This window comes from Oncorhynchus mykiss, chromosome 10, assembly GCF_013265735.2.
Source record: "Oncorhynchus mykiss isolate Arlee chromosome 10, USDA_OmykA_1.1, whole genome shotgun sequence".
NCBI classification, from domain to species: domain Eukaryota; kingdom Metazoa; phylum Chordata; class Actinopteri; order Salmoniformes; family Salmonidae; genus Oncorhynchus; species Oncorhynchus mykiss.
The window spans coordinates 47,366,321-47,382,013 of NC_048574.1; the positions used below are offsets into that span (position 1 = coordinate 47,366,321).

At 44.2% G+C, this 15,693-nt stretch overlaps 1 protein-coding gene across 3 annotated transcripts in view; it reads left to right on the forward strand.

Annotated features, from left to right (window-relative positions):
* The window catches only part of LOC110534120 (pro-neuregulin-2, membrane-bound isoform), a 115,332-nt gene extending 107,080 nt beyond the window's left edge, over positions 1-8,252 (forward strand). For all 3 annotated transcript variants that reach the window (XM_021618798.2, XM_021618799.2, XM_021618800.2), the window contains 5 exons: positions 1,713-1,815; positions 1,929-2,052; positions 2,383-2,510; positions 2,645-2,866; positions 4,728-8,252. In XM_021618798.2, the coding sequence (XP_021474473.2) occupies positions 1,713-1,815; positions 1,929-2,052; positions 2,383-2,510; positions 2,645-2,866; positions 4,728-5,391 (1,241 nt within the window). In that variant the 3' untranslated portion in view covers positions 5,392-8,252. The remainder of the gene's footprint in view (positions 1-1,712; positions 1,816-1,928; positions 2,053-2,382; positions 2,511-2,644; positions 2,867-4,727) is intronic.
* The last annotated feature ends 7,441 nt before the right edge of the window (positions 8,253-15,693 follow it).

Sequence of the window (15,693 nt, forward strand, 5' to 3'; positions counted from 1 at the left end):
CCTCTAACCTCTAACCTCCTCTCATTTGAAACCTCACTATAGAGTTTTTGCAAGTCGACCTGCTCTGTCCTACCTGCACCCATCCATTTCTTTACTATGGCGGAGAATTGTCTGCACCAGTAGAATGCTTTGTGTGACTGGACTCTTTCGAGTGAAGTTACTGTGGTATGAGCATGTCATACCTTGTTTAGAGCGTACAGAAATAGTCTGTTCTTTCAGTACCTCCTTTCCCGAGGAATTGCCCGTGATGCTGGAGTTTTATATTTTCTTATGAGACCTCACTGTAAAAAAATATAAAAAATACAATTTTGAAACTACAATCAGGTACATTTGTGTGAGGCTCCGAGAATGTTTCTTCTCACTTTTGAAAATTCTTTATCACTAGATAACAACCAATATGGTTGACCTATTGCTCTTCTCCACTATAAATAAATACTAGCCTTGGTGATTTATTTATAGTGGCAGAAAACAGAGTTGCAGCGACAGGCTGATGTAAAATTGCCCATGCTGCCCGGTGAATGAAGGGAGTGGGTGAGAGAGAGGCAACCTCCGATGGGTGGGAGCTGTACAAATACAATTCATTTTTATGACATTATTCATCATAGGCCCACTACTACCATCAGTATTTCCCCCTGGCCTGCTCCTTCTTCCCCTCCACTCTCCCCTGGTTAAGCCACATTCTCCTCTCCTCACAGGAGCACTTCTACGGGAAAGGAAAGCGGTTGAAAATGTGTTTTTAGTTTATTTTTAGTTGATCATAAAAAAACGACACGTCAAACGACATGTAATAATAGTTTCAAAAATAGTATATATTTTTTTTATAGTTCATTTATGTTATATTTATAGCATTGAATGTAGAGCATGTTCAAAGCCTGCAGGGTCCCCTTACCTGCGATTCTGCTTGTTTGAGTGCCTCTGTGTAAAATGGTCTTGCAGAGCGGGCAGTGAGAGTTTGAGCGGCCTCTGTCTAGCTGTGTTGATCTGATGGGCTTCCAGTCAGACGGGATGTCTTGGATGAATGAGGCACTCTTACAATCAGAGTGGCAGATTTGGGACAGCTTTTCTGTTTTCAACCTGTTTTGAGCAGACCTCCATTAGAGCGATGCCTCTAGAACAGTGACATGAGTGACAGTAAACCCAGCCCAACAATTCTCACTGCATTTGCGCAGCACGGATATGCTACAGCAATTAAAATACATTTCATGTAAATTGAATGTCGATCATCCACATCTCTAGAGAACGGCGTACAAATTCCCCCAGTTAATGTCAGCCGTCTAAATGTCAAACACTTCGACTACATTTCTACCAAACACCCCAGGCTTCTTGTTTGGTAAAGGATGTTGAAACCACAATTAATTCCTGTAATAACAATTCATATTTACTAGCTTTTAACTGGCTTTTGTGCATTAGCCATTTATAATAAGGGGCTGGAGTTGGACTGTCAGCGAGCTCATGTTTCCGAACGTTCACAACAGTCGGTACAGTAAGTCTGCCGCTTTGATACATGTGCAGAGGGAGATCAGCATCTGCGGTATCGGTTAGTGTGGGAGTGTAGAACCTGTGGAGACAGGAGCAGGGGGTGTGGGATCAGGATCTGGTGTGATGGGATACAAATGGGGTTAACACCTTCCACTTCAAGGGGCTGATGTTGTTTTGTTCTCCCCCCCCCCCTCGTACTTTGCGTGCCTGCGTGCCTGTGCCTGTGTCCACAGAGGCGGAGGAGCTCTATCAGAAAAGAGTCCTGACAATCACGGGTATCTGCGTGGCTCTGTTGGTGGTGGGAATCGTGTGTGTAGTGGCCTACTGCAAAACCAAGTAAGTCAACCCAGAGCAGTATACAATGGGTTTAGTTGTGTTAGATAGCCCTGGTGCGGAGATAAGTCTATGCCAGAGTCTATGTGAATGACTGGGGGTATTCTCTTCCACAGGAAACAGAGGAAGAAGATGCACAATCACCTGCGGCAGAACATGTGTGCAGATCACCCCAACCGGAACCTAGCGAATGGACCCAATCACCCAGGACCTGGCCCTGAGGAGATACCCATGGTAGATGTGAGTCACACATTCATTGATTATTTTACTGACTGACCGGTTACTGGTTTTGATGGATGGGTAAGTTGATTTTTGATTTAAATGTTTGTTTGTGGAGTTTTTGTACCATGGGATCCGAAATGGTACTTTCCTATAGTGGACCATGTGTACTCTCTTGAAGGGTAGGGATATCACAAGTTAACTGCCTTCAGTAACTAAGCCTCCCCTTCCAGAGCATACCCACGTGGTCAATCAACAGAGCTTCGCATCTGTCAAGACAGTCTTTGTGTGCGTAAAGTTACACAATTTCATGCCATCTCTCCAAACCCTTTCCCCTCTGTGTGTTTTTAGTACATCTCAAAGAATGTTCCTGCAACGGAGCGTGTCATACGGCACGGAACAGTGGCTTCTTTCCCCGGCAGCCACGCGTCTTCCAGATCTCACAACTCCTATACCCATGCACGCTCCTCCACTCACAGGTAACCCGTCACTCAACATCCACAAGCTAAATGTTTTGACATGCACATTCGCGCACACAGGAAAATGACTCACACAGGCGCACACTGGACTATACTCCGGTTCAGCCCTATGTTTTGGTCTTCTAACGTTTCAGACACGAGGAGCGGACGTGGAGCCTGGAGCGGACTGACAGTGTCCTCTCGGACTCGCCGGGCATGATGTCGTCCTCCGTGGGGACCAGTAAATGCAACAGTCCTGCGTGCATGGAGGCCCGGGCCAGGCGTGCCGCACACTGTGGCTTTACTGTGCCCCACCGGCCGGGATTGCAGTACGGAGACTCGTTCGACTCGCTGGGGGACTCTCCACACAGCGACAGGTGGGAAGGGAACACGGCCCATCTCTGTGGTTATGGCACCGGGGCATTTTCTAGTGCCCACCATAGGAGGCCTCGTTTTACAGCTGGCTCTCTATCAGCCCCTAGAGGCCAGCGAGGGCACTTTGAAAGTGTCAATGGCAAATACTATATCATAGGCAGGCAGACATGATGAGATAGGCCTTCTGTAGGACAGACGGGTCACAACATTGCTACTGTTCTTGTGTCTTGTTCTGATAAAGGATATTGTAGGTATACAAAAATTAAGTTATATCCAGTTGTATTTTCCTGTATTAAGGTGTGAAGTGTTTTGCGTGTCAAAGCCGGTCGAAAGGAGAGATATCCCACAGGCAGCTTTCTTGTGAAGAATCTGCTGTGTTAAGCCCACTGTTCTGTACTGTACTCCCCTAACTCTGTATGGCAGCAAAACAGGAGGCTGAATACCGTAAGGACTTCATTAAGACACGGAGGACAGAACAACAGATCTGATCTCTGGGGTGGAGCTCTAGCTTAGCAGGTCTCTGGTGTGGCTGTGGTTGTCAACTCTACCGTGACCTCCGCCTTCATCGTTTCCAGAGGCTTAGAGAAGTTTACAGAACTTTGGTTTCTATTTACTCATTTCAGCTGGAAACGAATGACCACTCATTTTGTTTCAATTACGATGTTAAGATGTTAGTTTTCGAGTGTTTTTAAGTTGGTGAGAGTGCGCTCATCCAATAGCTACAGTAGGCTAACATTAACGTTTGACTTGAACAATGCTAATCTTTCCAACAGGATTACAGTGGAACAGTGATTCACTTTATTTTAGATTTGCCATTGGGTCTTTCAGATGCTTTTTCCTAAAGTGTGTACTGTGTTTTTCCCCCAGTGCCATAGAACATATGAAGGAAGAGGGACTGTACTGGGGGAGAGGGACACTAGTTCAACACATTGTACAATCTAAATATTAAAGCACCTCAAAACCCAGTGCAACACACACACACACACTGATGTTTTTCCTAGGTATAACCCTCCCTCAGGCTAAAGGCAGGGTTGAACTACATGTAGGCTAGTCTGTCTTGCAATTTGTAGTATATAACATTTTAGATTGACGTCCGATCATTTTTCACAAAGTAGTTTGGATGTAGTGAACTACTTTTTCAAAGTAACTCGAAGTATTGTTATCTATGCGTAGTCCCTTTACAAATGACGTAGACTAATCTGTACCCCCCCCCCCCCACACAGACACACATTGACCCCCTGTATAAAGCCTCATTATTTCTTGCGTTACTTTTTGATTGAACCGATTTTTTAAATTATTTTTTTTCAACTTTAGTATATTTACTAAATATTTTCTTAACTCTATTTCTTGAACGGCATTGTTGGTTAAGGGCTTGTAAGTAAGTAAGTAAGCATTCCACCGTAAGGTCTACTACACCTGTTGTATTCCGCTTATTCGGCAACATTTGATTTGATTTAGTTAAGTTAACGATATGTTTCTTAAGGGTAGCTGTAGTGTGTCATAACTTCTTCTAGTGTGAAGTAATTGGTAGCTCGGTTAACTAGATTTTCAGAGTACCTTCCCCAACACTGGTTAAATGGCACATTAACCGATAAGATGAACACATTTATTAACATAACAAAGATATAGCAAACTGACTGAATGAACAGACAAACAAGGATGTCACAAACACCATCCACACACAACTGACAAACCTCTGCTCAATAACTCAACGTCTCTCACTGCTGTTTGTGGATGGTGGGTCCCTGTCCCACGTCACTCTGTTAGACATGACATCTAACTCAGCTGCTGCTGTTTGGCCTGGTCCTCTCTCTCCTCTCCCCACCCTTCTCCTCCCCACTCCCATCTTCACCCTCACCACAGGTATGTGTCGGCCTTGACGACGCCGGCCCGCCTCTCTCCAGTGGACTTCCATTACTCACTGCCCCCGCAGGTGCCTATCTTCCAGATCACCTCCCCCAACACCAGCCAGGCCATGTCCCTGCCGCCAGCCGCCCACACCCGCTACCCTCTGGAAGATGACCAGCCTCTGCTGCGGCGCTACCAGGTGCCCCTGCACGACGTCCAGCGCCAGGAGCCCTACCGGCAGCAGCGCCGCACCTACCTGAACGACAGCACGGGCAGCCTGCCCTCCAGCCCCTACCGGCTGGCTGAGGAAGAAGACTACGAGACCACGCAGGAGTACCTGTCCTCCCGAGAGCAACCAAAGAGAAGTGGGCCTGGTGGTGGAGGGGGTCGGCGCTTGCGGAGGTCCAGGCTGAACGGCCACGTAGCGCCGCGAGGATACGAGGCATCACGGGACTATGGCTCTCGCAGCTGTCTGACGGACAGCGATTCGGAGGAGGAAGAGGGCGAGAGCACGCCCTTCCTCAGTATGCAGAATATGAACGCGGAGCCCTCCACCATCTACAGGCCAGCCGACAGTCGGACTTCTCAGTCGCACTCTACGGGGCGGCACGGTGCACGCGGGAACGTACAGACCAGACAGACGCACTCGCGGTCCAAACCGGACAATGCACCCCACTAAAGAACGAAGTCGACCTACCAACTAAAAATCTATATACTATAAACCTGCACCTATAAGAAATATTTTTATTTTATATAACTGACAGATATTCTAAACAAATGAAATATTTATTTTCATTTTAGCAAAAGTTGTCTACTAGTTAACAGCAAAGACTTTTTTTATAGGGAAAACTCTATTTATATGTACATTTTGATTTACAGCATAAAAACACGTGCCAATTTTTTCACTACTTAAAAAATAGAGTAATATTGTGGTGCCTTTTGCTGTGTGCCGATGCCAGAGGGCCAGTGGAGATTTTTGCTGTGTGCCGATGCCAGAGGGCCAGTGGAGATTTTTGCTGTGTGCCGATGCCAGAGGGCCAGTGGAGATTTTTGCTGTGTGCCGATGCCAGAGGGCCAGTGGAGATTTTTGCTGTGTGCCGATGCCAGAGGGCCAGTGGAGATTTTTGCTGTGTGCCGATGCCAGAGGGCCAGTGGAGGTTTATGCTGGATGCCAGAGGGCCAGTGGAGAATTGTTGCTGTGTGCCGATGCCAGAGGGCCAGTGGAGAATTGTTGCTGTATGCCGATGCCAGAGGGCCAGTGGAGGTTTTTGTAGCCTTTTCTTATATGGACATCATTTTTTTTATACACATTTCCTCTTTTGGCTTTTTTTTTTTTTCTGGGAGTTTTTTCTAGCCCCATTTGAACATTACTCCTCCCCTTCCACATCATGCAATATAAACCACTTAATCATAAGGTGTATGTTTACATTAATATAATTTGCCTATAGGGTTTATCATTTTTGGCATCCAATAGAAAATCTGATAAATGCAACACAGGTCCTTTTTGCTCTCTGAGTGAAGGAGTGTGTGTGGGCATGTGTGTGTGTGTTGTACCAACTCATTGCTCTATTGGGCACCAAAGCAAGCGGAATCAGTAGAGGAAAGCTGCTGATGCACAGTGAGGCCCAACCTGGGTTCCAGGGTTGTGCTGCTGTTGGGTAGAGAGTTCTGTTGGGTAGAGAGTTCTGCATGTTGTTGCTTGATTTGTGTTTACAGCTGCCTCACCTAACCTCAACCACCCCACCCCGGCCATCCTTGTCCCAACAGGGTAAGGTTTTACTTCATGACCCCTCCTTGTCCCAACAGGGTAAGGCTTGTCTAATGACCCCCACTTTGTCCCAACAGGGTAAGGCTTGTCTAATGGCCCCCACTTTGTCCCAACAGGGTAAGACTTGTCTAATGGCCCCCTCCTTGACCCAAAAAGGTAAGGCTTATCTAATGGCCCCCTCCTTGTCCCAACAGGGTAAGCCCCCAACGTCCTGGCTTATCTGTGATTCTGAAGAAGAAATGCCACTTGTCAGTGTACAGTAGCAGTTAGTCTGCCATCAGTGATAGTGGCTCAATACAAAGAGACTTTCTCCCATGACCCCCATGCCGCCTCTTCCTCACCTGTCCATTTTGTCCCCGTGGCCAGAGTAAAGGGCCGCACAGCGTCTCAGGACTTCAACCCCCCCCCCCCCTCTCCCCCCTCCACCATCAGACCTACCTAGGACTTAAGGTCCCCACAAGGACATTAAGGTCACACCCAACTTGCTATTCCTCCCATCTAGAGAAAAGTAAAGCAGAGTGTTGAACAGAACAGAACACACTACACCAATACAAGATAAATAGCTGTGAAACTTTGGAGGGTCATAAAATGCCAAAATATGCAAACTTTCCATTTTGCTCTGTTTGACATCATTTTCTAAGAGGTGACTGTAGTGTGTTGTGTGAAACCTATGTAATGCCTGTAGTGTAGAAGAAGAAGAAGCACCATGATAGGAATACATATTTACATCATTATTAAAATTTCATGCAGTTATGTAGCCATTGCTCAAATTGTCATTTTTCCTCATTCACAGATTCATGTTCATAGATTTTTTTTTTGGGGGGGGGGGGGGGGGTGTTCATGAATTCTTATCTCACTATGTCGAGACCAAGCAGACAACACGCAAGTCTACAGGAATGACTAACCACTTTAAAGGGTCTCATACACTAACGTCGAGCGCTGCTCAGTCTTGTGGATAAGGATAGTGATTTGTTGCCTGTTATGAAGTATGTCACGAAAAGTTAACAAAACTGTTTGTTCAAACTTCTCTGTCCTCCACTCCCCCCCAAAAATATTGCAGGAGCTTGTTTTGGCAATCCATTTGAATTGTAGTGACAGAAAACAGTTGATAATCTTGCAGAACTGGTCATATACATTTTGAAACGCAACCAAAAACAACTCAAATGACTGTACCGGGACAAATCATCCGGTTAATCTAGATGACAACCAAACTGACAAGTAGGATTGGAAACAGAACGTGTAACTGTTGTAGGATGGAAGGCAGAGTGACACAGACACATAGACACTGGTTTTCTGTCTCATCTCTCCTATGGATTTTCTCTCCTTCCGGGTCCTTCACAGTCTGGGTCTAATTTTGTATGTTTGAAAAAAAAAATGCAAAAGTAGACCGTGCTTCTTTAGTTAGTTTTAAATGTGATACCCCCACCCCCATCTTGACCCTCTCCTCACCTGATAGAAGTGCTGCCAGATTCATCCTGTTTTTCCTTTTTTCTTCCCTCCCCTCTTGAAATGTTTGAACACCTCTCCTCTGCATGTGCTTGTGGTCAAGGTTAGATGCGTGCATGGTGAAGAAGCAGCAGACTTTTTTTTTTTTGGTCAGTGAAAGTGTATTTCATTTCACATTCAGCAATAAAAAAAAGCCCCCCCACCCCATGTCCATTCTTGGAATATGCTAGAAACAAAATGTGAGATTGTCATAGATTGTTAAATAAAATGAAAAAATGATCCACCTGTTCATATGATAAAATAAATCTTTATTCATATCATTTCAACATAAGCGGTCATCCTCTGTGCAGGGCTTTGGTGTGTTTTGAGATCTCCTTAGCCGTTGGGTTGAGGTATGACTGGTTTTGGGGAACTTCCTGCTTGTGACATACTGTTTGTTTCCAGTATCTGAAGTGTGTGTGCTGTGATACGTCTCTTGGACAGTAACCCTGTCCAAGCGTGCCATTTCTCCAATATCTTGAGATATGGGACCACAGAAACCAGGGGAAACATTGTTCGTTCTCTGTTACGCACAAGGTAAGAGTTAGGAAAAATGCTCCCTTTGTACACACAAACTAATGAATAGTGTACTAGACTGTGTGTCTGCTAAGGACACCGTGTATAGTTTAGGTCGACTGCTGGTACTGTACAAGAAACAGGCATACACGAGTTTGAGTGTCAAAATGTGTCTAATGTACACACTGGAAACATGACACTTTTGACACTGTAGTACCCCAGCTGCTCACAATGTGGTTCAATGTCAAAACAATTCTTTCTGACTTCTCGCAAGACATTTCCAAGACCTTCATCTGGCTTTCATCATCGCGAACACATTTATTTCCCTTCGATGACCCTGATCAACTAGCAGTTATGTGGCGCTAGTTCTCACCGGTAAATCCTGACATGCTAAAATTTGGAACACGTGTGTCATGTTATTTCACTTCTGTCAAACCAATTTTAAAACAAGTCAGTGAGTGATTTGGGGATTTCACCTCGATACTGTGAGAGGACTTCTTGGAATATACCGCAGTAGTATTTGATCCTATTCCAAGTACTGCTATTATTGCCGACTGTTTCCCACTCATTTAAAAGATCAACACGCATTGCAACATGTTGAACTCGCTCACACACAAATCTTGCATTCATGGCACCTTTTTCAAAGCGACACTTGCAAGTCAGTGTCCCAGACTGCCAGCCTTTGCAGGGAGAGCGCATGCTTGAGAAACAGCATTTTGTTTTCTCACAAACGCTTAAACATATCTGTCATGTCCACTTTACAACAGCCTTATGAAGGCTAATGGCGGGTTCAATCAAAGAGTAACCAATTTTCACCACTTTTCTTTATATTTTGCGAGAAATGTACCTGCTGACTTTTCGCATCCTTGGAAATCAATCTGAATTGTGGCTATCAAATGCTAGAGAAGTGATTGCTTCCTAGGGAATATTGTGCGATATTTCTCCATGCTTCATTCAACTGTTCAGATCAATTTGGCATCTCTGTGCTTCTCTGTTCCAGTACATCTGCTTCGCACGTCTTTGCAAGGTCAAAAGCCCTGTGAAAACAGCATTACTGTAAATATTCAAGGCCAGCGGTAGACTCTTTGTCCATGCGCATCAATTGTCACGTCGGGGAGAACTCAGCCTCTTTTTATCTGAAGAATATGGGACTGAACGAACGTCTGTCTCGTCAGTCACGGATTAGAACACCATCTATCTTGTATTTCCAGTATGCCTTGCCTTACAGACATGACTCACTCGCAGTGTTTATGGGGAAAAGAAGCCCTCTCTTGGTAGGGATTATTATTTGTTAGTCCATTGGCAGGTGAAGGGTGGATCTCTGGGAAAATAAATCGCACCGCTGCATTACCTCATCCTGTTCCCATCAACTTGGGTCAAGAAGCCTCTTTCACTAATTCTCTTTCATGATTATCCATGTTCATTATTATTTATTTTTGTTATCCGATAAAATGGACCAGACAGTGCATGTCCATTGACGCACATGTTTGCTTATAAAACACACACACAGTAATAAACCTTGACTGCTTCCTATCATTATTTGATGCTTGTAAACCTCTGATGGTATTTCCTTGGCTAATAGTTTGGTGTGGAACCCTTCCAAGTGCATGCTTTGTCAAAGCAGGCCTTGTGAGGGAGGGCCTTCCTTCTCCAGCACTGTTAGAGCCGGGTGTGGCCGTGGAACCTAACCCTCCACTGATTGCTCTGTAATTGCAGGTCAGCTCCGCATGGATTCACCTTGTAACAACTGAATGAGTATAACATGTAAGGATAACATAGTCATTCAGTCGGTCTCCCCTCTGTCTCGCAATGGAGTTGCGCATAGTCTGACCTGTTACAGGTCCCAGTCTAGAGTCTGGTTTTACATTTCCTCTCGAAATGTGTATTCAGGTCTTGTATTCCAGCAAAAACAAAACCAAGGTCAAGAATAAATCCTATTTTCCTTCCTAGTGTGGATCAGGCAAGATATCTCATACACTAAAAATACTTATCGTCTGCAATGAAGGCCACTGTTCCTTGCATTGAAGACTAGATGGTAATAGGTGTTTTCAAATATTGCTAAATGTTTTTGTTTTAATTGGGATTGCATTTGAATGCAATCATTAACCGGTGAACTTTTTGGTGTTTTCATTAGGATCCCCCAATAGCTGTTGTCAAAGCAGCAGCTACTCTTCCTGGGGGGGGGGGGGGGGGTCCACACAAAATGTGAAACATGACCATACGGAACATTAGATGACAATGGCTCAAGGACAGAACGACATCAAAAAAATGTTTTAAAGGCCCACGTAGCCTACAGTACATATCAATGCATAGACACAAACGACCTGGGTCGAATAGGGGAGAGGCGTTGTGTCGTGAGGTGTTGCTTTATCCGTTTCCTTTTTGAAAGCAGGTTTGCTGTTCACTTGAGCAATACGAGATGGAAGTTCCGTGCGATCGTGGGGGTAAATCAAGCACAACGGCCAGAACACTTCAGAGATCAGAAGAGTCTTTCATGTCCGGTACCGTAAGCGATCAACCAAAGCAAAAATAAAAAGACCTATGACACGCTAAACCCGGGAAAGTGTATATAAACCAGTATTGCAGTGTTTTACCAAGATATAACACCGATCACAATACATGCAGTGTGCTGGTTACTACAAAAGCCAACAAGGTCATCGACAATCCAGTCACATGACTTGCTTCTGTACTTGTACATTGCCGCATCACAACAGGGTATGGATAACATTTTTGGAGAAAAAATAATCATAATCTTGTGAAGGTATGACACTTTGACCTTCCACACAACTCCCAACAAAACACACAGATGTTAAACACCCCTGGAAGCGGACTTGAATTCAGTCACACGCGAGAAAGGGAAAGCACATTTCAAGGGTTAACGTACATCAACCCTTTCAGGTGCATTGGAGAAAGAAACAATACAGTTCAAGGCAAGAGAACCCCCACTACACTGTGCTTGCAAAGTAGCACTATTTATTTATTGTACTACCGCTTCTGCCTTTTGACCTTTGCCAGAAAATCTGTGTTCTGATCTGGGTTGACAATTCATTGTCTTGTCAGTCCTTACACCTATAGCTCCATCTTTGAAATTGATAGTGGTTACATTTTCAAATGTACATTTTTACAAATCTCTCAGAGGTTGTTAGGTGTTGAGTTAAGGTTGCTACTGCTTGCCCTCATGCTTCGCTCTATTTCTCTCTTTCTGTCTCTTTCGCTCTCAATTTCTCTTTTTTTGCTCTCTTTCTGTCTCCTCGCTCTCTGAGGGTCAACCTTTAAGTGTAGGATTGGCCTTAGTGAGAGGTGTATATAAGTACACCTTAAAAACAAAGGTGTGTCAGAGAACTTCTACCAAGACTGCTACTGAGTGCGCCCAAGCCGTTTCCAGTCGACCAACATTATGGCCACACAGTGCAAGTCTACAGTACCTTCTATTTACCATCAGCTTGTGTCTGGCTGCTGGGAGCTTGGCCCATATACCTCCTCCATGCAGTAAGTCAGAGAATGTTTATTCTTTGTAAATTAAACTAGATGGTAAAATAATTCATTAATTCAATGTCACCAGATTAAATAAAGGGGGGGGGTACGAGGTTGCATTTCTATTTGAGAAATAGTTTTCTAGCTCTTGGTGTAACTATATACTTGAAATTCATGTTTTTTTTTTTTTTTTTACAGTCTCACCACCATTGATGGACGGCATTGGCAATAAGGTTCGAGGGGGTGTGGTATATGGCCAATATACCACGGCCTGGGGCTGTTCTTAATCACAACGCAACGCGGACTGCCTGGATACAGCCCGTAGTAGTGGTATATTGGCCATATACCACAAACCCCCAAGGTGCATTATTGCTATTATAAACTGGTTACCAATGTAATTAGAGCAGTAAAAAAAAAGGTTTTGTCATACCTGTGGTATACGCTCTGATGTACCACGGCTTTCAGCCAAACAGCATTCAGGGCTCGAACCACCCAGTTAATAATAAACTATAAACTATCCATAGGTCTATTACTGTATGTATGTTTGAATCTGATACCTACAAAAATAAATAATCTTTCATTAAAACATGGGATGTTATTGTGAAAATTTCAAATATATAATCTCCACGATGGTATTCAAGCCAAATACGGCTATTCACCCACAATCAGAACACCATCCACTGCTGGCTGGACAACCATAAAGATCAGCATACTACACAGCACAAAGCATGCCCACTGTATGGAGCTGCAGCAGACATAATCCTCTCCCCAGCCTCCCCTTACAAAGCTACTAGCACTATACCATCAGCCACCAGGCCCCAAGGTTCACTTCCTCTATTTTATAACAGATAAACTACTCAAACAATTCCCAGGCAACATAAAGGTTGTTCAAAGGCATGGGATCTATTTCTGACAACCTCCCTGTTCCATAACCTCCATTCAGTTCCAGTTGTCCATTGTGTGTGTGCTTCAATGCAATAGAAAAATACTCCGTACTGGACCATGTGTCTTCAACTCCTCCACCAATGCACCATAGTGTCAGTACAAAGCCCTGAATCACCGAATAACTCCGACCCTCTAGTTTACATACAGTAAAAGGTTCCATGATCCAGTCCTCTCTGACATTCTACTTCTCGTCCTCAGTGATGACTCACTCTATGCCATTAGTCTGTCTTTATTTTGGTCGTTACGCTTATAGCCGTCATAACACATACCACTCAGTAAATGATGCTAGGTCAAATTGATGACAAAACGAGAGATTAAGGATGGTTCACGCATGAAACACAAAATTACAGAAATCCCTTTTCCGCTTATAAAAACGTAATTTTTTCTTGTTTTACAGCAGGGGGACGGGGGACGGGGGGGGGGTTAACACAGTAATTTAGGTGTCAGCCTTCTTCAGTGTGCGTGCATGATCATATGTTAATATTAATACAAAACAATCTAATGTATACAAATCAAGCGAGCATGTTTATCCAGCCCAGTTTTTTATTTATTTATTGCAAAACCCCAGAGTAGACGGCCTACAGGGAGGAGGTGAGGGCCCTCGGAGTGTGGTGTCAGGAAAATAACCTCGCACTCAACGTTAACAAAACAAAGGAGATGATTGTGGACTTCAGGAAACAGCAGAGAGAGCACCCCCCTATCCACATCGACGGGACAGTAGTGAAGGTGGAAAGTTTTAAGTTCCTCGGCGTACACGTCACAGACAAACTGAAATGGTCCACCCACACAGACAGTGTGGTGAAGAAGGTGCAACAGAGCCTCTTCAACCTCAGGAGGCTGAAGAAATGTGGCTTGTCACCAAAAACACTCAAACTTTTACAGATGCACAATCGAGAGCATCCTGTCGGAGTGTATCACCACCTGGTACGGCAACTGCTCCGCCCACAACCGTAAGGCTCTCCAGAGGGTAGTGAGGTCTGCACAACGCATCACCGGGGGCAAACTACCTGCCCTCCAGGACACCTACACCACCCGATGTCACAGGAAGGCCAAAAAGATAATGAAGGACAACAACCACCCGAGCCACTGCCTGTTCACTCTGCTATCATCCAGAAGGCGAGGTCAGTACAGGTCATCAAAGCAGGGACCGAGAGACTGAAAAACAGCTTCTATCTCAGACTGTTAAACAGCCATCACTAACATTGAGTGGCTGCTGCCAGCATACAGACTCAATCTCTAGCCACTTTAATAATTGGATGTAATAAATGTATCACTAGCCACATTAAACAATGCCACACTATATTATGTTTACATACCCTACATTACTCATCTCATATGTATATACTGTGCTCTATACCATCTACTGCATCTTGCCTATGCTGTTCAGCCATCGCTATATGTACATATTCTTAGTCATTCCTTTACACTTGTGTGTGTGTGTGTGTGTATAAGGTAGTTGTGAAATGGTTAGATTACTTGTTAGATATTACTGCATGGTCGGAAACTAGAAGCGCAAGCATTGCTACACTCGCATTAATTAACATCTGCTAACCACGTGTACGTGACCAATACAATTAGATTTGATTAGCAAAAAAGGGAGTCTGTTGGAAAATGCAAAACACAATGGAAGACAATACGCTTTAATGGGTAACACAGAATATCATGACGTCATCCTAGAGGTAATGGTCTTTACAATTATAGCTGCTAATGTGATAAACCAATACAGGAATAATGGTACACAGTTGTATAACGTTTATTTTTCGAAGAGACTTAAGCATGAGACGTCAGGGGCTTGATAAAGTCATTGTGGCTTGACTAAAGGATCCTGCCCCGTATGTCGATCTTATAGATCTTTTCATCTATATTCTTTATTGAAGGGTTTATGTTTAGGCAATACAGGGGCTGGCAAAAGTATTCACCCCGAATTTTTCCTATTTTGTTGCCTTACAACCCCCCCCCCCCCCCCACCTAAAAAAAAATGTACACACTTTGAAGATGCAAAATATTTTTTATTGTGATACAAACAAGAAATAAGACAAAAAAACTGAAAACTTGAGCGTGCATAACTATTCAATCCCCCCCAAAGTCAATACTTTGTAGAGCCACCTTTTGCAGCATTTACAACTGCAAGTCTCTTGGGGTATGTCTCTATAAGCTTGGCACATCTACCCACCAGGATTCCTGCCCATTCTTCAAGGCAAAACTGCTCCTTCAAGTTGGATGGGTTCTGCTGGTGTACAGCAATCTTTAAGTCATAGCACAGATTCTCAATACGATTGAGGTCTGGGCTTTGACTAGGCCATTCCAAGACATTTAAATGTTTCCCCTTAAACCACTTGAGTGTTGCATTAGCAGTATGCTTAGGGTCATTGTCCTGCTGGAAGGTGAACCTCCACCCCAGTCTAAAATCTCTGGAAGACTGAAACAGGTTTCCCTCAAGAATTTCCCTGTATTTAGAGCCATCTATCATTCCTTCAATTCTGACCAGTTTGCCAGCCCCTGCCGATGAAAAACATCCCCACAGCATGATGCTGCCACCACCATGCTTCACTGTGGGGATGGTATTCTCGGGTTGATGGGAGGTTTTGGGTTTGCGCCATACATAGCGTTTTCCTTGATGGCCAAAATGCTCAATTTGTCTTATCTGACCAGAGTACCTTCTTCCATAGGTTTGGGGAGTCTCCCACATGCCTTTTGGCAAACACCAAACATGTTTGCTTATTATTTTCTTTAAGCAATGGCTTTATTTTGTTATTGCATACTACACCTGCTTTATGCTTTACAACTGCAATA